Source organism: Ambystoma mexicanum, chromosome 5q (genome assembly GCF_040938575.1).
Source record: "Ambystoma mexicanum isolate Mex_15411 chromosome 5q, UKY_AmexF1_1, whole genome shotgun sequence".
NCBI classification, from domain to species: domain Eukaryota; kingdom Metazoa; phylum Chordata; class Amphibia; order Caudata; family Ambystomatidae; genus Ambystoma; species Ambystoma mexicanum.
The window spans coordinates 410,736,183-410,761,881 of NC_090933.1; the positions used below are offsets into that span (position 1 = coordinate 410,736,183).

The 25,699-nt window shown below is 48.3% G+C and overlaps 1 protein-coding gene across 3 annotated transcripts in view; it reads left to right on the forward strand.

Moving 5' to 3' along the window:
- RBBP8 (RB binding protein 8, endonuclease) overlaps positions 1 to 25,699 on the forward strand; it is a 2,310,314-nt gene that overhangs the window by 1,583,420 nt on the left and 701,195 nt on the right. For all 3 annotated transcript variants that reach the window (XM_069620894.1, XM_069620893.1, XM_069620895.1), the window contains exon 13: positions 10,284 to 10,375. In XM_069620894.1, the coding sequence (XP_069476995.1) occupies positions 10,284 to 10,375 (92 nt within the window). The remainder of the gene's footprint in view (positions 1 to 10,283; positions 10,376 to 25,699) is intronic.

Genomic DNA, 25,699 nt, shown 5'->3' on the forward strand with positions numbered 1-25,699 from the left:
GTTGGGGAGCAACCAGTGTGGGGTGAAATGCTGGACTTCATTATTGCCTTCTTACTCTGAGAGTCCTCGTCTCAGGGTTGCCCAACCTCCTATGTCACTGTTAGAAGCTCTCTGACCCCAGGTGATCCTACACCGCCTCATTCCTCCACCAACCTTTGTTTTGCCCTGGACCAACCTAGTCTGCAGGAACCTCCCTGCACATTCTGACTAGCATGGACACCTGTCCTCCCCCCACTGGTGCTGTCTGATCAATGTCATCTCTCCCTCTAGTTAGTTGGCTCACTCTCTGTCTCTCTCTGTGGCTGTTCTCTCTCTGGCCAGGGGTCAATAGTATTTCCTGCCTGCTCGTCATTTGTAGCTCTTTTCATCCTCCAACCTCCCAGGGGATACACCTCCTCCTCTTTCAATAATTCCCTCCCCCTCCAACCTCCAGCACTCTCCTTTCAGGTCCTTCCATCTCCGGACAACTCTCTCTCACCAACTGTTTCCAAACTCTTGCTTCCAACTATTTCTCCACTTACCCACACCACTAGTCTGTCTCAGCTGTTTTTTATAGGGTGAACACTCTTCCCGTAGGGTGGGATTTGAATGCCTGTTTTGCACCTGTGAAGTGAGGGCTGACCCAGCTGGGGATTGTGCCATCTGCTTAGTCATGTGTACTGGGAAGTCCAGGCCCTGAGTTTATATTGGGACTGTCAGCCATTTTGAATCTCACATTAGCCTCGGTTTGTCTGGACCACTCTCTTTTGCTGTGGAGAACTGACTTGACGTGTCTGATAAAACAGGAGTCCTAACTTATTGGTTAAATGTCTCTGAATGTTTGGAAAAGACTGCTGGGACTGGTACTTATGAATGTTCGCTGTCTGGGTTTTGCAACATTGTAACATCTGCACTGTGGGAGCATAAGGCCTGTTTGCTTCTGTGCCAGCCTAAGGAATGTGTGTATAGCTGTATCTCGGGAATCAATCTACAGGTTGAAACTTTTTAACAAATTGCTTACGCAGTCATGCTTTTTGGAACTCTTGTCGGTTTAGCTACGCAGCAGTAGAATCATTTCTATCCACTTGCTTGCTACTATATCACCAGCCACTCTGACTGCCATAAAGGGACAGCATTTATACATCACAGGGAAGAATTCAAAGTGCTTCGTATGTTCAGGATACCCAGTGGTGCCCCTTAGGGGCAGGGACAAAGGGGTGTGGTGTACCAGTAGAAGGACTCTGACTACAGTGGATCATGATTCAAGGGTGCTTATGTAAATAGAAGTACTCCTATGTCCCATCCATCCTCACGAGGGATGGGAACGGAACCTCTTTTCCACTAGAAAAAGACATTCTGTCCCCTTTCCTCCATCCTGTATGGGCGTGCCTCACGAGGGACGGGAATGGAACCTCTTTTCCACCAGAAAAAAAAAATTCCCCTTTAAATTTTAAATTTAAATTTACTGGCGCGCGGTGGCGCGTCCTCTGTAACCCCGCCCACCGGCACCACACCTCAGTCTCCTTTTCCGCGTTGCTGGGAATGGACCGCTCCACCAGCGCTTCTGGGTGAGGCCTTGCCTCATAATTCCACGCACTTCCCCAGTAGTTTATCTAACTTTTTTCTTTCTATTGCAGACTTGGGTACACCGTCCACCGGTGCCCTACCTCTGTCCCCGGCGCATGTCGGCCCCAACATGCTTTAGCAGGTGTCCGTCGTGCGACGATTCCTTCCCGATGGCAGATCCCTACTCGCTTTGTCTTCGATGCCTTGGTGAGGACCACGGTTGGGACGGATGCTGCACGCATGACTCCCTCACGTCCAGGTTGCTCAGGCACCAACTCGAGCGTTGGAGGGAACTTCTCAACAGGACTCTGCCGCAGAACATCAAAGACTGCATCCGCAGGAAGACACAGAAGACAGGTGTGTTGTATTCCAAGGTACCCCACACCACAGAGGCGACTCACAGAGGCGACTCATTCCCGGGGAAGCCCTCTGGCGGGAGGGCTCAGTCTGTGTCTTATACCGGTGCATGGAGTATCGAGGATCACAAAGCTACCGGCCTCACGGCTGAGGGGTCCAAAGGCCCTCCCATTCCCGCAGCCGAGTGGCCCATGAGCTCTACGACCACCGGGACACGTCCTGAGGGGCATCACCCTGAAACCGGGTGCTTACCCAAGGGGGCATCTTCACAGAGGGCTTGCACTTCGGCTAAGAGGCTGAGGGCTTACCGCCTACCGGGTGTACACCCGAGGTGCAGGGCGGGGCAGAGCCGTGCGGTAGAGCATGCAGGCCGGCCCGGGAACACGCCCGCTGCAGGTCCACGTGCTCAAGGTGCAGACAAAATGGCAGATAGAGACAAGATGACCGCCACGCCCAAGCCTTAAAGGCGGGAAGCATTGCAGACGGGCGCGGATGCCCATCAGCCCACCGAACAGCAAAGGAGAAGTGTGGCTCCTAGGACAGACTGGGCACCACTGACACCTGGTCTACATCTTGTCCTAACATCGCGGGGCCCGAGTACAATATCCCCATGTACGGACAGGGGCTAGGCAGACAACTGGCATATTCACCCCCTCCTCCCGCGCAAGACCGCTCACAGCCAGCCTGTGAGTACAGGTACTCTTAAATCCTGTCCCCTTTCCTCCATACTGTATGGGTGTCCCTCACTAGGGACGGGAGACAGAACCTTTTTCACCAGAAAACATCTTCTCCCCCTTTAAATTTAGAGGCGCGCGGGCATGCGGCCCTGGGAGCATGCACTCCCCTAACTCGCCCTGGGAGCATGCACTCCCCTAACTCAGCTCACCGGCGCCACTCTCCAGTCCTCTTTTCCGCGTCGACGGGAATGGACCGCTTTCACCAGCGCTCCTGGGTTTGGCTTCGGCCTTGTAATTCCATGCACTCTTCCCCGAATACTGTCTTTTGTCTTCTATTCTTTAATCGGGTTAATTGGTCCTCTGGCGCCACGCTCCTCCCCGGCGCATGTTGAGGTCCTTGGGTTTCAGCAGATGTCCAGCCTGCGAGGGGCTCATCCTCACATCCGACCCCCACGCACTGTGCATCCGCTGCCTTGGCCCCAACCACGACTGGGAAGGCTCTACTGTGTTTGACGCGCTTATACTGCGAGCTCTGAAGCACAGGTTAGCACAGTGGAGGGAGCTCTTCGAGAAGTCCCCTCGGGAGGACATGAAGAACTTGGTCAAGCACAAGTCAAGGCCACTTCGATTCCTTTCCTAGGAAATGTACGAGTGGGAGGGACCATTCAGGTTCTCACACCACCGCAGGTACCTATGCTCATTCAGCTACCGGCCGCCAGCCCGAGGGGTCGCTAGATCCTTCTGGAGACAGTGCTGAGGGACCACATGGTTCTTTTACTGGGTGTCCACCCGAGGGGCTATGCCCTACTACCAGCCAAATGTCTGAGGGGACGCCTGTACGTAGCACTACCGGCAACTCAGCCTAGGGCACTACGCCTACCAGGTCTCGTCCTGAGGTGCAGGGTAGGCCTCAAGCTCCACCGGCAAGGGTTCAGGAGGAGGCCGTTCCCAGCGAGCCAGGCACCACGACGCAGGCATGTGGCATGCAGCTCAACAAGATGGCCACTGCGCCAGACAAGAGGGGCGCTCGTCCGACACCACCCCTGTTCGGGTAGCAGGTTGCAGACCGAGGGTCCAGGTGGGACTGGCCTTCACCAGGTATGTGGCCTACAGCTTATCCTTCAGCGTTGCAGGGCAGAAATCCCCCGCAACCAGCAAGGCATAGTACACACAGGCCCCAACAGCCACCCGCTACTCTGTCAATACCACCTGCCACCCCACCAGCATGTGAGGACAGGTTTTTTGGGAAATTCCTCATGCTGATGAGGTCCCCTCAGATGGGCTCCATCCTTCAGGATGTGATCATGGACATGCTTCCTCCAGTCCTTCCGTCAGCACCCATAGTCATTCCTCCTATGGCTCCGGTGCCTCAGGCCCCTATGGAGCCCCAGCTGCCCATGCCGGGTCCTTCGATTCCGGCTCCCCTGCCTCCTACAGTTCAGGTGGTTCCACACCAACCTCCACAGCAGCCTTCGGCTCCAGTCCCCACACCTCAGCCTTCGGCGCCCGGCACTCCTCCCCCAGCGCCAGACCAATCGAGCACCCTAGTGGACACAGATGAGGAGGACCACCCCGACGCACCATCTTCAGCCAAGGCCTTCCATGAACGACTTGCAGGTTTGGCCGAATATTTGGGGCTTCCACAACCCAAGGTTGAACAACCAGAGGCACGGGTCCTGGCTGAGGTTGTTGTCGCCTTGGCCAAAAAGGGATGGCTGAAACCCCTTCAGAGCTGCCCACCAACGGGCACCTCAACGCCAAGTACAGGCAATTGGAGTGGGATACAATCTTGTTGTCGGTACACCCTCTACCACACTGTTCGGTGATTGCTGCGTTCTCTATCTAATCGAAGCCGCAGTCTTCCTCGGCCTCCTCGTACTTGGCTCCGCTAGGCAAGGAGAAGATCTTGGAGGCGTATGGAAAGAATGTCTATTCTAATGCCTCGCTGCACCTTCGTCAGTCTAATGCGGATGCCATGCTCACAGCCATTAACCAGAGGCTTTGGTGGGAAATAGCCGACTTACTTCCGGAACTTCCGGTACACAGTCAGGCACGCTTCAAAGCGGGGCTGGCAGAAGCAAAGATGGTGGCTCAATACATCATGGAGTCCACAGTGGCACATATTGATACCTCAGGCCGGGCCATCTGCATCGTTACGGACAAGAGGAGGACTGCCTGGCTCCGGGTTATCAAGTTCAACCCGGACGTCCAGGAGCGCATATTGGACCTTCCATTCGAGGGTAGCAACCTCTTTCATTCCTCCACCGATGGGGAACTTGATAAAAAGAACAGTTCCCAGACTGCGAAATCCTTATTCATCCTCACAAAGTCCACCCCCAAGACCTACAGTCAAACGCACCAGCGTTCCGACAAAGGTCGGGCCTTTCGCGGGTTCCAGTGCTTCCAAGAACGATGTTCCAGGCAGCCGGACCGATCTGAGTCAACACCGCCGCAAACAACACAAGGAGGGGAATAAGGGCTTCTTTCAATCCCCCTCCTCGGCCTCAGAGGGAAAAAAAGGCATGACACTCCCCTCCTGGTCCTCGTGTCTCCGGTGGGGGCAAGCTTGCCCTCCACGCACAGAATTGGCAGCCTCATGGAGTCAGGAGCGGCGTTCCCACGCAGAACTTGTCAGCATTCCTCCTTTCCTCCACCAGGGCCTGGTCTGGTGGAGCATGGACTGCAACTTGAGGATAGGCAGGCCCTTCCGTCAACCAGCACCGCAGCTTACCATCGCCACAGACTTGTCCTTGGAAGGCTGCAGAACTACCCTGGACAACCATAGTGTCCACGCAGCTTAGTCTCTTCAGGAGCAAGAGGCTCATATCAACTGGCTATAGCTGAAGGCCATCTGGCTGGCTCTCGAGGCCTTCCTGCCCCTCATCAGTGCAGGACGAACCTCATACAAATGGACTTCTCCACCAGCATGTATTACATAAACAAGCAGGGTGACACCAGGTCCCCTCCTCTATGCTCCCTGGCAGTCAGCATCTGTGAATGGGCTCTGGTGAACAATATTCACTTGACGCCAATCCACCTCCTGGGGGAGTCGATCCTGGAGGAGGACAGGCTCAGCAGGCTGGTTGTGGACAATTATGAATGGCAATTGAACGATCAGGTCCTTCAGGGGATCTTCAACAGATGGTGTCATCCTCAAGTGGACCTCTTCGCCACCTGGTACAACAGGAAGTGCCCTCAGTTCGCATCCTGGCAAGGACAGGGTCTAGGCTCTCTGGGCGATGCGTTACAGATACAGTGGAACAGCATGAACACCCATGCCTTCCCTCCCACTTCACTGGTACACAGGGTGATCTGCAAGATAAGGTGTTAGGGAGAATTCTCTGTTTAGGCTGAATTTCCTAACCTAGTGAGTCCCCCCGCAGCTTTGCTGGATTTTTGGGGTTTATTTTTTTTCTCCTACCAAGAGTGAGACTCTTTTACCCTCACTCTTGGGCATGATTTGAGTGTGTTTCTTTGAATCTAGAGGTGTTTAATGGGCTATGGGGTCTTTTAACCCATAGGGCTTCATGTGTTTTTGTGATGCGTGTTACACAGCACCCTCAGTGCAGTAACACAGGGGTGTCATAGTGACCCCCCAGTATAGACTCCATACCCTGGGACTGACTACTGTCTCCCAGGGAATGTAAAGTCACCATTGACTTTACTAGTCGTAAATTCTGAACAGAACCAGTACAAACCATCATATTTTGGACATACTGGCTGGGGCAATTCAATTGCCCCGGGGTCTGTTAGTCGAGGGGGCACGTCTCCGTCCCCCCTGATCGAGTTTTGGCTGGTGGCAGTAGATACTACTTTTTATATTCAACGGCAAATATTTTCCTATGGGATTTCCCATTGTTTTAGGATACTATCTTTATTTAATTATTTACGGTAGCCTCGAACATACCGCCGGTTTATTTAATTAATATTAATTCTCCGGTTGGTATTTTTTGCCAAAACTTGATTCTAAAATGGCGTTTGTGTTCTCTTCTGTGACTCCAACCGAAGTCGAGCCCTTTGTTCCACTTTTTGGCGGGCTTCTCCACAGAAGCCCTCCAAAGTGGTGCCACTCCGTCTGGGGTACTTAGGAGGGGTGGAGGGGGATTAAGGCACCCTGGACTGAGTTGCCTAGGCAACTCAAGTCGCACTCCGTCCTGATTGGCCCAAGTGGTGAGCCGGCCGGCTCATCACTTAGCATGTTTGAGTGACAGCTAGGCTGAGTGAATGGGGGTTTTCTGCATAAAAGCAGGGCTTTGGGGACTGGAACTTCAGAAGTCGCCACAGGACCTAAGAATCCGACGAGGGAGAAGCTGAGCCGACCTGCCACGATGACACCACCGGTGGAGCCCTGCTGGACCGTCTCACCACTTTTCCCAACGACAGAGGAGATCTCCCGCCGGAGAGTCTTCTTCCTTTGACTGGTGGGGATAACCAGTTTCACCGTCTTTTCGCCTTCCCGACATACCTCGTGGCCGCCTTGCCTATGCCAAGCACCCCGGCAACCGGGATACCACGTTTTACCACTACCGCAAACAAAAGGTACCACCTTTAACCGGAAAACTCTGCGGCTGGTTTCTTCCCTGGCAGTGCAACGACCTTCATCTTTCCTCCAAGTCGAGATCTTCTCTTCCCCTGGACGACGACCCGACTTGCACCCACTGCCAGGAACAACTGCCACCACTGGAGGATCCTTCCCACTTAAGGTACCGTGTCCCGCCTGGCTTGCCTTGCTACCGACTGTACGGGGTAGATTTAGCCCCCGGCTTTCGAACCTGGGTTAGCCTGGGACACCCTGGCTAAACTTTCCTAAGCCTCTCTAAACTCTTTTTGAAATCTCTGCAAGACTTTCTAAGCCTAGTGTAACTGTGTGATCTGGGGCGCATTTGTGCTCTGCTCTCTCTAAGAGTGGGCCCAGCCTTTGGACTTTGGCTCACCAGTGACTTTTGCTCTTCTGCCTTGCTAACAGTGTTCCTGAATCTTAGAGTGGTGTACTTTTCCATATTCTGTCTTTTTCCCTCCCTTTCTCACAAACTTATTGGAGTGCCATCTAGTTAAGCGCTCACCTCTGTATGAAAATAAGTGGTGTTTTACTGAGACTTATCTGATAAGGAAAAAGGGGTGTATATATTACAATAGTAACTGTGTTTAGAATATTTTACAACAAGAGTGCTGGAGTGTTTCAAACAGTGTGTTTTTAAATAAATAATATATACTTTGATACCAAAGCTCTGGTCAGTGTTTGCTTGTATTGGTCTGTCTGAGTGCCTATTGTGTATACTTTGCATACTGCCTAACTCTTCTTGAGAGAAGTCTGACTGCTCAGCCACAGCTACCAGGTAAATCTGGGTGGTACAGACTGATACCAAGTGGGTTTACTGCTAACACCTGTAGTCCTAAATCTTTTGCAGTGGTCCCCAAGGGAACTGCACAGGGAGTCCCGGCACCTCAGCATCATTCTGATAGTTCTGTGGTGGCCTGTGAGGCCATGGTTCTCGCAGCTACTCAGCCTGTCGGACCAACTTCCAATGGGCCCAGCTCATCTACTGTCGCAGCAGGGGGGCACGGTCATCCACCCCACCCCCCAGAAGTTAGCCCTTGCAGCGTGGTTCCTGAACAGGTCACACTGAAGCATCTCCGCCTCTCATAGGCTAACCTCAACATCATTCAGAGCGCTAGGAGCGATACTACTAGGAGCCAGTACAAAAGCAAGTGGACTAGGTTCTGCCACTGGGCTGAGTCTAAGGAGGTTTATCCTCTGACTTGCGCACTGGACGATGTGCTATCTTTTTCGGCACACCTCGCACACTCAGGGGTGCAAAAAGACACATGCCGCACCTATCTCGCGGCCATCGGATCCTAACGGAACTCGGAGGAGGACGTTTTCTCATCTGCCAATCCGGAGGTTGAAAGACATCTGACAGGCCTCACTAGGCTCTACCCACCCAGTAAGAAGCCACACCCCGTGTGGGACCTCAATATAGGGTTGGGCACCTTAGCGCATAAACCCTTTGAGCCAATGGCATACGCGAACATCCGGTTAATCGCCATTAAGACAGCCCTTTTGGTGGGTTTTATGTCTGCACGTCATGTCAGGGAAATCCAAGCTCTGGTGGCTTCTAAGCCATACACTACCTTTCATCGGGACAAGGTAATCCTCAGAACGCATTCCGGGCGTTCTTGCCTAAGGTAGTCTCTGCGTTCCACCTAAATGAGGAGATAGTACTCCCGACGTTCTTTGGAGACCCCAAGGACGATGCTCAGAGGGTTCTGCACTGTCTGGATGTTAGGTGAGCACTAAAGTTCTATCTGGACAGAACTAGAGCTTCTGCAAATCTGAGGCTCTATTTAGCACCTTCGGTGGGTCAAGGCCAGGATATCAGGCTTCGATGACCTCCTTAACAAGGTGGATGGTTGCAGCCATTAAGGAGGCCTATGAGGGGCAGCACAAACTGCTTCCGGCAAACATGCATGCCCACGCTATTAGAGCCACGGCCACGGCGGTCAAATTCCAGACACACGTCTCGTGGCAGGTCATCAGCAGGGCGGCCACGTGGGCCACTCCCTCTGCTTTTTGAAAACACTACTGTTTGGATGCCGGCTCCAGGTCAGATGCAGCATTCAGGCAGGCAGTATTAAGGAACTTGTTTTCCTAAGGAGGGTCCCCTCTCCAACCTGGGGCTATATTCAGTTGTAATCGCCCATACAGTATGGAGGAAAGGGGACGGGACGTAAAAGTAATTATAAGTTACTCACTGTAGTGACTAACGTACTCTCAGTTCATCGTCCCCTTTCCTCCATACGTCCCACCATCCTCCCCCCTAAATAAAACTGGTGTCATTGGGCAATGGTAATATTGTCGATGCGTCAATGGGGACCGCGGAGTGGCGCCGTTTGGACGGATTCTTGGTCCTGCATCCACTGGCTCAGAGCTGTACCAGCCACTTTGACAACCCCTCTGCCACCCCTATAGTCAGTCTAGTAACACCACCATGATTCCCAATAGTGTATTTGAAACGATATTTCAATAAGGAAGGTGATGGTTTTAATAGAACATATTTGTTTGCACCAGGGTGGGGGCAGCGGGGTACCCTTGCTATGAGGAAGAAGCAGGGATGGATGTATGGTGCGTCTGAGCTTCATTTCTAATGTTCCTGGGTTCTGATTTCCATTTGGAGGTGGGGAACTAAGTACATGTGAGACATTAATTGGTTTGCATAGACCTTGGTGAAGACGACCATGACTGATAATCACTCATGCAAAGAACACAATCCCACAAAGAGGGGAGCTATGGTTACCATCTGTTACAGTACTGTTTGCACCATAGCCCATACATCCTTAATGAGAAAGTCTGGATCTTGTTGGTAAAGTCAATTGCCTGTTAATCGGCATTGCACAGTAAACAATCCTGGAGGTAGGAGCCATTGGATATTTGACACAGTACAAATATGATTCTGATGTTTTTGTCTTTGAATATAACAGTGCATTGGGAGATACATTTTTCATCACTACCTCAGGTAATGGTAAAATTCAAGCAGCCAGAAAATATTGATGAAGTGAAAAAGATGTGAAGAAAGAACACACTTTTGAGGAATTGCAATAGAAATAACAAATCTCAGTTTAATAAAAAGCAATGTCACTTAATGCCTCATTTCCTGCTGCTTTTTAAACATTGCATTTCTGATAAGTTCCTTTGCTATTTTAAAGGCAAACCATCGTTTGAAAACATGCAATGGAGTATAGATCCAGGTGCTGATCTTTCCCAATACAAAATGGATGTTACCATGATTGATTCAAAGGTACAGAAGCCTACTAAGTCCTCTTTGCCTTTTTACAATGCCTACGTCTCATTGATTTTGATGCTCCCTTTCCCACCATGCCTGTCATCCTGCTGCAAATATATAATCTCTCTAAATACTGTACATTTACATGCATTCCAGAGCATTTATTCTTTAGGAACCTCTATATGTCAAGCACTCTCTGTTGCTGCTTTTTCTTAATACATGTTCTAAATCCTTCAATGTGTGTGACATTCTTAATTAAAAGTGTCATTGAAAATGCCAAAAATGTTGTTGAAATGTGAATTTCCAATTGATAATATTTTGGTAAAGACAAACGTTGGCCACTGCACTTGCATCTATATCAGCTAAATGGAATCCAAGATGCAAAGTTTGTATGTTTTTTTTGCCTACATAGGAACGTTGAATTCTGACACACACTGCATCTGTCATGCTGATTGTAAATTAGGATGCAAAAGGGGAATCTCACTGTGCTTTTGATTTTTTTTCCAAGAATTTTTTACTGGCCATCCAATAATGAAAGAAAACATGGAGACAGTTTACAAAGAAGATAAAGCCCTAACCCATATTAATATGCCCCCAACAAAAAAAGGCAGTGGGTAAAAGGGAACGTAGGAAATGGGTGCAAAGGAAAGACTGAAGAAAGCGAGGGAGGAAAGAGAAGGGCAGGAGGAACAGGTTGTAGAGGAACAAAGGGGGATATGGAAAACCAACAGCAGGAAAGGTAATGTCAAACATTATTCTTTCTCTCCAATGTAGCCTTCTGGATCCCCATAGAATACTCCTTACCATTTCACAAGTCTGCCAGGTCATTCCAGCCTTTTTCTACATACATTATTCAACCCTTCACTGTCTGAAGATCTCTCATTTTTCATACTTCCCTCTCGTTGCTCTTCATTTTACTTTCAATAGTTTGCAGGCAAGATTCCAGTTCTATCGTACTTTTTCCACTGTATGCAACTTCTGGTGCCCCCACAACCTCCTCACCAGGGCCTCTTGCATTCCTTTAACCATACCCTCAGCAGTTAGTGGTGGTAACATGTCTCCCTCTCCAACATTTCTTGCTGAGCAGAAACTGATAGCTAGAAAATCACCACACCACCTTTTTCTATCCTTTTTTTTTTAGCCATGATCGAATGCCAAAAATCCTGAGATCATAGACACACCGCTTAAACGCAGCCAGCCTACCTGGTGAGCCCACACAAATAATCTGGAGAAAGTGGCCTCTCCCATGGTCTGCTGCCAGGTCCGCAACTGGTCCCCTGGGATAAGTTCTAGGAGGAGTCCCAGTTGAACTGCTCCCTCATCAACTAAAACAGTACCTGCCTCTGCTACACTTGTTGTTCCCCCAAAGTCCTCTCACCGTCCACCCAATCTAAATAGGAAAGAGGTCTCACCTCGATCACCACTGCTCACAACCTGGACAAATCCTCCCTTGATCCGCAGTCTTGTTTCTTTACTCCACAGTGGCCCAGCTACTTACTATTATTTCAGTGCCCCTCACGCGGGTCAGTCAGAACAATGAGTGATTACCGCATTCTCCACCCATTCAACATACGCAGATCACTCCCAAAGGAGCTGCTTCACTCCATGGACTGATCCCAGAGGCCCTAGAATGTTCGGGCTACACAATATGTTCAAAAGAGCAGCCATCTTGCCATCTCAACCCAGTTATGGGTCTTTAATGTTGACATTTTTTTTCTAAGTTGATGATATTTCTGTATCAGCAGAGGTTATGCGTTATATGGCATGTGTATACTCGAGCAGAATTCAGCTATTCTGAAGGGATGACTTCAAAGGTCTCCACTCTTCTTGTCAAAGTTAATTTACAACCATGTCTTTTTGGCAGACTCCAGATAACTATTGATTATAACACGTTTTAAAGAGAGATGTGCACAATTAGCAGAATAAAACATTTTCCTTACAGAGCTGAAGATGTCAAATAATTTAGACCAGGGGGCACATTTCATAAATTGCTCAAGTGCAGAACAGTTTTTCTCATGTTCCCAGCATTTTGGCGCTGACATTTTCACCGACCAACTGGTACAAATGGTTGACTCTACCGGTTCAGTGCAAATGTTGTACCAAATTCTCTTTACCAGTTTACAGAATTGTGAAATACTCGACTGAGGAGAAACCTCATAGAGTGCTATACCCACTATATATAGATACTCCTACGTCCCGCCCTCTTTCCTCCATACTGCATGGGCGTTCCTCGCTAGGGACAAGAACTGAACCTTTTTCATCAGAAGAATCATCCTTCCCTTTAAATTTAGTTGTGTGCGGGGGTGTTGCCCCGGTAGCAAGGCTCTCTTGACTCCGCCCACCGTTGCCACACCCCAGTCCTCTTTTCTGCGTCGACGGGAGCAGACCTCTTTTACCTAAGCTCTGGTTGAGGCCCTTTTTTCCTTGTAAATCCATGTATTTATTCTTCCCCAGGGATATTTTTCCCTTTTACTCTATTCATACTAATCACTCTTTGTTTTTAGAGATAAAGATACTCAGTCCTCTATGGCCTATGACCCTCCCCGGCGCATGTCAGCCACGGTAGACTTTAGCGATGGATCCTTCCCCACGTCGGACCGCTCTTACACACCGGTCATTAAAGAACGGTTGGGCAGGTGGATGGAGCTGTTCTCCAGGTCACCCCCAGATCACATCAAGGAGTACGTACAGAGAAAGAGCAAACCAAAGGTAAGTATACTATTCTCCAAAGCAACCCGCAAGGGTGACTCCGTTCCAGGGAGGCAACCAAGCAGGAGGGGCCTAGCAGGCTCTAGTGCCAGCAAGTGGACAGAGGCTCTTCGAGCTACCGACTAGGTGGCTGAGGGATCCACGGATCGTCCTGTTCCCACCACTGAGGGGCCAAAGGACCCTTGCACCAGGGTATCCCCAGAGGGGCTCTGCTCTACTACCAGGTGCAAGCCTGACAGGGGACGACTACAAAGAGATGTCCTTATAACGAAGCTGGCAAGATTACTGATCGAAAAGTGATCCCAGTGCACATGGACAATGTTTAACCCCCGTCCCCCTGCACCGCCTTTATGAAGCTCTAGGATACAACGGTATGTTCCGTTGGACAAAGCGGTTTAGATATCACTACCCTGCATACGGGTGGTGTTTGTTTAATTTCTGGAAATTCCATGGTCACGTTCTGTCGACGAGCAGCCGCTCTGTACGATGATTCGCAGAAGTGTAAACTAACTTTTGGAATGTCCACTCTCAATATAGTAAATGTTATAATTTTTGTGTCTATACCACAACTTGTGTCCTTCAAACAGTTGCTGACTAGCGTTCAAGGCCAAATAACAAAAAGACCCTTGTTTTCAGTGATAGAGGGCACATAAGTAGAGAATTTTAGGTTTAGATTTTGAAACAGAATGTGGAAAAAACAATATAACCCAATGATGAATGCCAGTTTTTCAAAACAGGAAGGACAGTTTCAAACATCCGTGTAAAAATTTTACGCCACGTTAACGTGTGAACATTCCTGAATGGTGTGTGTTGCTGCAACGCACGTGCATATATCAGCCCTCATAGGAAATTCTATATAAACCCCACCTCACCCTCGTCCACAACTGTTTCATGCCACCAAGCGCATTCCGTGTAGATGTAGTAGTTGGCTCTAGCATATTATCGTACTTTTCTCAATGTAACTTCTGAGAGTTAGATAGACATTCACTCTCTATTCAGAGAACGTTTGTGATATTTTTTTGTATTATGTGCATTGAAACAGTGTTATCCTTGCTAGCTATCTCTTGCCCTCTTTCACTAGAGGGTTGTTCATTGTGGGGTGAGTGCAAAATGGGACAGCTTTCAATTGCGCAGCGCTTACTGTAATTCATGCATGTCCGTCCATACTCCCTTGCGCACCTGAGTCAGCCCTCTCTGTTACCATCATGCGAGACAGGTGACATAGTACAGCCCTGACCAGTGTGTCAACTTGTTCTCAACAGTGCAGTAGTTGGTGAAAGTGCACGATCGTGCCGCTGAAGCAAAAAGTGGTTCTTCTTGGGAATTCTGTGTCAAGTCAGGAAGGGGCATGAGGCGATGAACAACTGGTTCCTGTTATTCGAGTAGGGTGTGCCCTTGGCGTCCGATACGTTTTCAGAAAGGTGAAAATAGCTGGAGAGCGCAGAATAACCCAGCCAACATTGAATGTCTCTGACTGTCTGTCTGCTATCCAGGAGCGGTGTGCCTCCAATGATCTCACCTTCACCCAGACGCTCACTGTGTCTAGAGCACTGATTGTTCATTGTGTTGTTCATTGGGTTGTTCATTGTGGGATGACCGCAAAATGGGAAAGCGCAGATGTGTAATACTTTGTGTGATACTGCACTGGTCGACCGGCTACCCTATGAATTTTGTCTGCAGGTCCCTGGCCGCACAGTTGAACACCCACAGTGCCTCTTTGCAACCTGCAATCTTAGTATAATTCTGTACCACCTGAGTTCAGGTTAGCATAGACAGAGAGCCTGGCATGTGTTCGGAGGGAGAGGGGGCTGTAGAAATGGTACAAGTGAAATTGTAATACAAACAGTCCAACGAAACACTGAAACACTATGTATTGAAAAGAAAAACGGTTTATTTAAATACGATTAGTCCTAAAAAATTCTTGGTGAACATAAGTAATATCAAATTGGAACGAACACAAACTTAAAACTTAGTGTTTTAATACTTAAAACACACAACACTATGCTTAAAGGTACACAGTTAAAGCATATAACCCTATTTAGCACACCTAGCAGTAGTGCTTTGGAAGTTGAAACTACTACTTACATTAAAATTACTTAAAAGGGTAGTAGACCGTATCAATGGCACTGTGATGCTCAGTAAGAAATCACATACTAGAATTAACTGGACAATATATTTGTATGATCTAGTGAAACTCAGATACTAGGCACAGTATAAACCAGTAACTCTGATGCGGGATACCACATTTATTATAGGGGAGTTGGACCTTTAGGTATAATATTCAATTACAGTTTCTTTTGAGTTCAAATGTTATGATATGGCATTATTGACGTGCCTATACACAAGTGTTTCAAGGCGAGAACACCTCCAAATGTTACTTTGAATGCATTTCAAAGAGAGCTACAAATCATTTGAATCTAGAAGTAAACCTTTTCGACAAGTTTGGACTTTGGAGGACAAGGCTTGATTGTAATGTTTTGTGGCATTGTATGTGTCCTGGGAGCAAAATCAGAATCCAGTCCATGTGTATGCAAGCCCAAAACAGTCAATGTCAGATCTTTGACAAATTCAAAATCCATTTCCTCGTATATTGGCTTGGCCACCCATTGTTTGCTTCGTTTTGTAAAGGCCTTGAGGTAACAAAGCATCCTGAATGTTCCTGAAGTTTTCGCTTGTTCCTTGCCAATGTTGTCATTATGGGCAAGTACAGCTAGTGTTGTTCTGGCCTCCATGCCGTCTATGCCGAAATGAAACCTTTTGGGCCTGTACTTTAGGCACATTTTATGGAATGCCTCCAAATCTCCAGTGTGACAGAATTCTGTGAGTCCCTTCAGGTCTCTTGGAAGCGTTTTATCGTACACAATCTTTTCAAGTGCTTTGTGTGGAGGTGAACATGGCACCAACCACTTCTTCTTCCCTTCCTCCTCCCTCGACAAAGGTCCATGTGAACATTTGTGGAAATGTTGGTTTTCTGTCCATGAGTGTACGTGGAACAATGGTGCATCAGTGAACGCCATTTCTCAAGTAGAATTTCTAAAGATCCATCACAAGTTTTGGAGCTCCACCAAAGATGGTTGCTGATGGACTGACACCATTTTAAAAGGTTTTCCGAACCCTTCTTTTTCCCAGCAGCTGTAATTTTTTTGATTGATTTTGTTACGTGCCATACATCAAATTGCTGCAAAATGTGTGGAAACTGCTCTTGCATGGCCTTCACTATGGAAACGTACCTGTCAATGGCTATCAGGTCTATTTCCTTTCCCCTGGATTGCACCACCACCAAACACAAATTTCTCTTACTTTCCATGGGCCTCATTACGAGCATGGACTTAAAAACAGAGTAATTACCGGCAAGGTGGTAATAGCACGTCCGTGCACCCTTGACAACGCTAATAGCAGCTGATTACGAGTGTGCGAGCACGCGCGAACCCCCATGCCGGCAATGGCTGCACTGCCATGCCGCTAAAGGCCCTCCAACCCCCCAATAGCACCATCACGGGACCCGCCGATACCGCCTCCGCCAAGGAGCAACCCCTTAATAACGACCCGGTAATAACATCATGCAAATACCGGGCTCGTAATACCAGACCCGGAAGTAACGTCATTGCGTCGGAACGGGAAATGCACCGGCACCGATCTTTAAAAACACAATCCATTGCAATCCTCTCAATCCAGCAGTGCTACCGAGTCGAGAGCAGGGCCATACCATCCAGCATGTCCAAGGCAACCCACAAGACCACCCCCCGCCTGCACAAGGAGTGCTTCTCCGACGAGGAGCTCAACATGCTTGCTGATACTCTTGCAGCCCATGCGGATGAGGTGTTTGCCAACAACCTCAAAAGGGAAGTTCAACTCAGAAAAAAAGAAATATGGGAGGAGGTTGCGTGTAAGGTGACAGCGGTTGGCACCACCCCCCGCACGGTCCAAGACTGTAAGAAGCGATGGGATGAGCTTCGTCTCCGGGTGCGTAACATCCTGGCATCAAGGCCATGGCCACAGGCAGGGGTGCCCACTCACCCATAAAATTGATGCACTGGGAAGAGACCTGCAGCACCACCAAACATATGGAGTCCATTGAGGGCTTTGGTGAAACAGAGACGGGTGCGGCGACATCGGGAGATGGAGGTGAGTGACCCCGCAAACTCCAGTAGGCCAAACCATGACGTAGTACAACAGATGTGAAAGTGAGCCAAACCAATGCATGATCCATCATACACACATATACAGATCCATGTTGGGATGGAGGCCCAAACCCTGGCACAATGAAATGCATGCTGTGCGCCAATCCCATTACCAACAGACACCCAACACACAGGGATCATTCACATGCCACACATCACACAAACCGCAATACTACGGCATGCAGAATAGGGCACGGCTTATGCCAATATGCCCCCCCCAACCCCCTTGAAAGTACCCTGTGTGAGACACCTATAAAAATGCAATGCATGAGAAATGAAATACTGTACAGCACCAACTCATACATCTTGCATATAACACCGTCACTGATGCCCTGCATCTCTTGTTCCCCCACAGGCACTGATGCAGAAAATGAAGGGCAGGACCCTTCCCCAAGGGCTTCTACACACTCCAAGTCATCCAGGGCCAGACCAGAGGGCACTGGGCCTTCCACCTCCGGGGCAGCACCACAGGCCAGAGTGCAACCCAGGGCACCAGTACAGGCCAGACCGGCTGAGGAGGAGATCACAGCAGCCGACGAGACTGCAAATACAGAGTCGGGAACAATTGCAGAGGGAGAGGCTGATGGTACCCAGTCCACTGCCACCAGTTAGGTAGGTGAGGCAGCAGCCACAGCCCCCCTCAGCGACCTGTATGTGCAAGCAGAGGAATACCAGGACATTGACGACACCATCCATGTGGAATGTCCCCATACACCAAGCCCCCAGTCCACCCCCCACCACTCCACACAGGGCACACCAGCATGCCCCATGCAGGTACCAGCAGATCTACTGAGGAGTCTGCATCTGTCCAGCACCTCAGAGGGCAGCCCTGCAATGGTCCACCCAGCCACAGGACCATCCACCTCCACAGCCCCCACTGACATGGAGGCATGCCTGACCAGGGTTGAGGCTCCATGATTGTACTGGTCCGCGAGTATGTGGCTGAGGGTAAACAAACTCGCCGAGAAATAAGGGAAGCAAATGCAGCTACCGTAAATGCCATCAACACAAGCGCCATACTCATCCGTGAAAGTTTAGGGGTGGTGACACAGGTCCTTAGCAGGATGCTGGACCATTTTCAGCAGCAACAACCTGCACCGGCAGTGCCACATCCAACCACCTCCACCCCATCATCCACACCTGCCAGCTCAACTCCCTCAAGCCCTGTGCGGATGATGAGGCGCAGCTCAAGGCAAACTGACATGCTGCCCCCAGACTCGAAAAGAGGCCGGAAATAGCTGGTCCACCCACATGGTGTGTGGGATGACAATGGGTGAGGGGGAGGTGGGGTTGGTGGTGCTTGGGGGGTCTTGGGGGGGTGTTTCTTGGTGGGTATTAGGGGTGTTTATTGGGAGATATGGGGTGTTTGGGGGGTATGGGGTGTTTGGGGGGTATGGGGTGTTTGGGGGTATGGGGTGTCAGGGGCTTTTGGGGGGAGGGGGGAGGGCGTGTGAGAGGTGGAGGGATGAAGCACTATATTGTTATTTTTTCTATTACACCCGTTGTGTGCAAATTCATTTCATGACTGGACATTGTTCATTTCGTGTGTGTTTAATCAATGCATGACAGCGCACAGTGCCCAACTCCCCACACACCCTGTGTCCATGTCCACACGATCCCAGTGCCTGCCCAGTGGTGTACTGACACATAACCATCAACGTGGTTCAGAAATAATCGTCAATCAGTGATTGGTGCACAGCACGTCCATCTTGTGCATCACAAACTGCCAGGAGGGGTGCTGCTTCTCCTCCATCATCATCCTCACTCGGTGCATGCAGGTCAATGTCAGGTGGCAGTGGTACGTTTCTCCAGATGCACATGTTGTGCAGTATGACACACACCATGGTGATCTTTGCCACCTTCTCAGGTCCATAAAGGAGTGCTCCACCAGACCTGCTGAGGCAGCGGAACTGTGCTTTCAACAGGCCAAAGGTCTGCTCAATCACAACACGGTTACGGGTATGAACCCGATTGTGCTCCTCTTTGTGCCTGTTCTGCGGGTTCCGTACAGGGGTAAGTAGCCACGGCTTCAAGGGATAGCCACCATCACCTGCATGGGAGCACAATGAGGTATGTGTGAGTCAATATGTAACCTGACACCTTTAGGAATCACTGCCATGGCTGCAGCTATTTGGTATTAACATGCACATGGTGGCCTGCTTGTGCGTCTGACATGTTGTCATTGCTGTGCAGCATTGGTCCTATGTATGGCATTGATGTGTCATGTTCAGGTTGGGATATTCAGGCGAACAGTGTATAGCTGTAAGTACATTGTCCACTCCCCGGCCAATCTCACCCAGGCGGAGTATGCACCCCCCCCCCAATCTCACCCAGGTGGAGTATGCATCCCCCCCCCATCTCACAACCCCACTGCACTGCCATGGCCCAGTCAGGCAACTTACCAAGCAGCCAGGCACGTCATCCAGCATGTCGCTCCATGTAGCGTGGAGTTACGCTGCACCATGACATCATGTGTAGATCCAGGATATCGGGCGCAACAATGTGTGATGATATTGCTGGAGTCACATACCATCGTCACATTGATGGAGTGGTATTGCTTGCAATTGCGGTACACCACCTCATTGGCATGAGGGGCCACCAATTCTACATGAGTGCAGTCGAGGGCACTGACGCAATTGGGCATGCCTGCCAGTGCATGTAAGCCTACATTAGTGTCAGCGAGCTCCTGGCCAGTCCGTGGTAGGGATATGTGGATGCTTGCATGCTTCAGGAGGGCATCAAGCACCTGGGTCAGCATGCGTGAAAAGAGTGGTTGTGATATGCCATGCAGCTGGCCCACTGTATGCTGGTAGGTGCCTGTGGCCAGGAAGTGGAGCACAGACACTACCTTCAGTAGAGGGGGGATAGCTGTGCGGATTTCTATCAGGCTGACGATGTCGTGTATCATGTCCACTATGGTGGTAATGGTGTCCCAGTCCAAACGGTACAGGGTGTAGATCTGCATGGGGGTTAGGTTGAATGGACTGGCTCTGAGGTGAAGTATTGGTGGCTGCCTACGTGGTACCACTGGCTGCACTGGTGGGACCTGCTGGGCCTGTCTCACCCTCCTTCTCCTCCTGCGTCTCCTCTGTGCTGCCTCTTGTTGTAGTTGTTGTTGCTGGTGTAGCAGTGCAGGCCTGTCCTCCAGCCCCAGGATTGCTACAGCTAGTGGGATCATTTTGGTGTTGGAAGGGGTGTGGTGTGTTGGTGTGCTCCTTTTGTGCTGGGATTGGCTCCTCCTGTGGTGATTGTGTGCACCTGTGGCAGTTGGCTACACTGCATGTTGCTGTTTACGGGTGGTCCGCGATGCCTGTGATACTGCCATCGTGCAGGCTCTATTTACCGCCTTCGGGATGCCGGTAAGTGCATGCCCGCGTGACTTGTGATGTCCTCCTGTTAGCGGCATCCCTGTATTGCCGCCGCGAAGGGGCGCGTGTACGCGCACATGCCGGTAAGAAGGGGCACGGTACGGGCCGGGGCGGCATTAACGGGTTGTAGGCTCGTAATTGCACAGACCAGTAAATGATGCCGGTAATACCATTCCGCCTTCCATTTTTCATTACCTCCATGCTCGTAATGAGGCCCCATGTCTTGAAAGTGGTAAGTGCAGTACTTTGCAGAAAATCCTGGACTGTCACACTGTCCATCTCCAGCTAGCCAGAAACGTTTGCCAGAGAATGTACTGTCCATTGACATCTGTTCAACATCCCAAGCATGACTAATAGTGGGGAATAAGAATTCCCTTGGGTATTTGTAGTATTGGGTTTTAGCAAGGAACTCAAGACCCACAAACTGACAAAAACTTGAAATCTTGCTGAAAGTCGATCTGCTGAACAGTAAAGCAGCTGAACAAAGGAGATTCCTAGCTGGCACTTTGCCGAGCATCGGTTGAGCAGACCATGCAAATGTATTATGGAGGTGGACACAGGTTGCATGGATTTTCAGGTGGGTGCCTTGTAATGCACGAGACACATACACCAATGGCTTCCCGCATATGTTGCCCCCTGATGTATGTTCACATTTGAGCATTTGTACAATCTCTATCAGGCAGCTATCGAACACAATGTACTTTTGATCCTTTAATAGCCAATCGTGCGGCAGTACTGTGTTTTGGGAGTCGACGGTGGTGGACAAATCCCCAAAACTTGGCAAACTGAAGACTAGATCTTGAACAAGTTCATCAGTGAATTGCGTTGAAGCTCCAAACTCTGTCAGTTGAGGCTGTGATAATTCACCATGAATTGGAGAAACAGGTAACATTGAATGTTTTTTGGGTAGAACATTTTTAGCAGGTGTAGTTTGTGTGAAGTGGTTGGCGAGCACTTGCAATGCATCATCATTTTCTTCATTTTCATGTGTTCGAGCTGGCACAAAGTAGCAATGGTCCAGGCTAACTTTGTAGGGCTTGCATGTGAGATTCCATTCATTTTCCGGCCACTGGACATATGCATCACTAGTCTGCATGTTGACTGTGCAACGCTGCTCCTCAGATAGTAGTTGCTCCATTGTGAAATCTGTTTGGCAAGAGACATCTTTGGTTTGTTTCCATTGTCTCTGTCTTTATACTCCTCTTAGTTCTGGGCTTCTAACAGAATTAATAGAAGATGATCTATGTATTGCACACATACAGAACATATGATGTTTCAAATAAAAACCTAAAATGACTAAAACATCTGCTTAAAAGCTTGTCCAACACTAACTGGTACGTTCTTTACCCTTGGTTTCTTGATTTGCTTCGAAACAGTGCCCTTCTCTTTGCAGATGGTGACATCAAGCTGCAAAAAGCCGTATTTGTATGGTTTAAATACAGCAAATTTAATTTCAAAGTAAACAAACATATGTACATATCTACAAATAGAAAACAACTAGACGGACTTGAAAATATAGCAACATTATTCAAATGTATTCATAATGCAATATGATGCCCAATTTTACTTCATATATGTATACCTCTCTTCCATGCGCCTCTTCCAAGTCCACATCTGGAGTACATTCCTTGAATAGAGTAATATGCAAAAAAAAATAAAATGTCAACCAAATTGCACATTAAAAGTTTGCATCGGACAGAGCACGCCAAGTATTTTACATAGATTGCGAACCATATACTGTTTGGGTTGCTGTCGCAACACAAATAAAACATTAGTATGGATAAAACCTTGAAGAGAGTGTACGTGACTTGGTCATAACATTCAGTCATATTTCACCTGATCTCCATCCGAGATGACACATGTGGGGTCATTACGACCCAGGCGGTAAGTACACCAACTTTACCACCATGGTGTAAACTATGTTTACACCATGGTGGATGGCGGATTTACCGCCCCATTCCAAGGTGAGTGGGGCGGTAAATCCCCATTTCCCATTTACCCTTCCCCATTCCCATTTTTGCCCCATAGGGCATAATGGGAGTGGGGAAGGCGCTAATTACGGCACCGTAAATTACGGTGCCGTAATTAGCACTAAGGCGGTTTAGCGCCATGGATTTTAACGCCTGCTAAAAGCAGCCGTTAAAATTGGAATCAGGCGTTAAGGGTTAACGACGGCGTTAACCCTTAACGCCTGAGTTGTAATGAGGCCCATGGACTTGATTTGGGGTCACCCTGTAAAACATAGTGATTACAATGTTGCCCCGAAAAGTATTTTGCTTTGTAATGTGTCCTTGATAACTGTTCTGCATGAGGGAGGAAGTGCAAAGTTACAACCAAAATCAGAAAAGTTTTAAACAGTGCACGGTTACATGCATTTTAGTCTCAAAGTATATCCATTGTTGGATGTACTCTGATTCTTGCAAGTGAACTGTGAATACAAATCCTCAAATTCTAGACCTGTTGAAAAGGAGGAAGTGATAGTAGTCGAAGTTCCACCATCCACCTATAATACAGCACTTATTTTAATGCGGATTAAAAAGCTAAATGAAACAGAAAAAATGCAATGCAGACGAAGCTACTTACTCAACTGAAAAAATAACGAGTTCCATACATAATACATTTGGATATGTTTAAATTCAAAGCATACCGCATGCAAGTAGTTCAATCACATACAAAGAGTAGTATAATATAATTAGTTGGTAGGTGAGTGAGGTTGATGTTGACTCAGGAAAAAAAATTGATGCAGAATTTTGCTCCTTCATTTTCAGCCCAAGGTCAGAAAATAGTACAATGGAAAAGGTAAATTAGTACTTGAAATGTGGCCTTATGCGACGCTATAACATTTCACTTTGTGCAGGTCGGTAGTGCTCACCATTGGGATAGTAGGCATAACAGTGGTTTCGTCACTGTGCTCTAAGTAAAGAAGGATATGTCAACTAACACATTTCGCAAACATAATTTCTAAGGGGCACTGTGGAAGTTTTCATCAAGGGTCACATTTATTGGTTAGAGGCTCCAGAAAGCGAGGAAAGATGAAGTATACCAAGTTGAAATATTTGAAACTTCTGTTGAATCGGGCCACTATGGAAAATTGAGAAATATAACATTGATGTAGATAAACACCAATGCACTACTTTAAATAAATCAAGAGCTGGAAGATAATACTTATTTATAATGCAGACCATCGTCCTACATACCAACAAACATAACAAACTCAACGTTCACTACTCACCTCACCAGCCGTCTGCGGAAATTTAGTTGGGATGGCATTTGGAAGCAATTTAGGAAGAATTTGCAGTCATCATTTTTTTGTGTACTTTGATTGGTCGTACATATTCTCGGTAAAGTGCAGGCTGCAGACACGGAATCGATTGGCCCTCACGTCGGCCAAGATTTCCTGGGCCCTACTTTCAATCTCCTCCACTTCATAACTGCAATTTTTAAGCCACCTTCTTATTAAGTCAATATCCTTCGGATATACATGCAGGATATTACCAGGAGCTTTGGCATGGCTTGCAGAAGTGCAACCGACAACAACATATGATGGCATTCTTTAAAAGTGTGTGAGATCTGTATAAAGAAATGGGAACGATTAGCACAAATAATACCGTATGAATGTGAAAAAAGGAAATTCTACCAGAGCTTTGTCTTAAAAGTTTAATTAAAATAAAGAAATAAAAGCTGTGTAACCTAGTCGAGTGAACTCTGCAAGAACTTTATTATACAATAGTTTGATATGCAGCATATTCTACGGTAATGCACAGTGATGAATTGTGGTAGTTACCGAGAAGAGAATACCTGAAATATTCGCTAATGCCGAAGTCTGAGATAAATGAACATTTAAATCCTGTGTACATTAGGTTGAAATCGACATAAACGTTCAGAGTAACGATCAATGAACATAGAGAAGTAAATAGGTGACTTACCCTTACTTTGGCGAACAGATGAGCCGATTCAGCAAGCAGAGGAACAAGTATCCGGTGAACAGGTAGCTCGATGACGATATACCTTGTAGATCTCCCAGATGTTCTCAAGGTAAATCTCAAGGTGTTTATAAAGGCTTACAAAAGTGGGTGTGTATGTGAATGTATGACTTGTTCATAGACACCCACTCTGCCTCCATCCCAATGGTTCCCATCTGCCATATGAACCCACCCTGCCGCCCTTCGAGCGCGCAGGCATAGGCCTACTCATGCTTGTGTGGTGTTAAGAAGGATTTCTGAACTCTGACCTATAGGGGCAGAGGTTCAGAAGGCCAACCTAGTTTCTTGGAACAGGGTAATCTCTGGACAAGCCAGACCAATCAGGATAGTTATGGCAGGCAGTCAAGACTAAGTCTCAGGAGGGGTGAGGGTGACTGAAAGACCTCAATGAGCATACAAAGCAAGGACACTTACAAATTACTTCAGACAGGTGTTCTATTAAAAATATAGACACATTTATTACAAGGCCTTTGTAACATAGACCATAGCAAAGAATCACAGTAACACTAAGTAAACCAATACATCACACTCAATACAATATACATACAAGACCAATGGGGTCTAAAGGGTTAAACACACGAAATATGTCGACAACCTAGAGGGGAAGTAAACAGGCAGTGCAGGTAATCTTTAGGCCCAGTTCCACATCAATAATACACCTAACTAAGAGGCAGTCCAAGCCCTACAAAGAGTGGAACCTTTTCTCAATAGTACCTGCACGCGCTTGTGCCAATGGGCAGGATAGGGTCTCTTCAGGGGTCTCTAGCAGCTCAGGAAGGTGGATGAGACGATGCAGAACAAGTTCCCACTATTCAAGAAGGACCTCCACTTGAGGGTAGAGGCAGTTTGAGAGTGCGGGATGGAGTCGCTATTTCGCAATAGCTATGGAAAGGAAAGGAAAGGGGCCCTCAGGGGCCACTTGTGTGTAAAAATTGGCTCCTGCGCTAGGGGCCACCGTTTGGGGTAAGGAGCACTCACCGGTCCCTGACACAGGCAGACCCAAACTTCGCCCGTATTGTCCACTTCGCTGGCAGGTCCGAATGCGGCAAAAAGGATGTCTCAGCACCTTTTAGTTCCTAAAATACAGTGATGATTCCC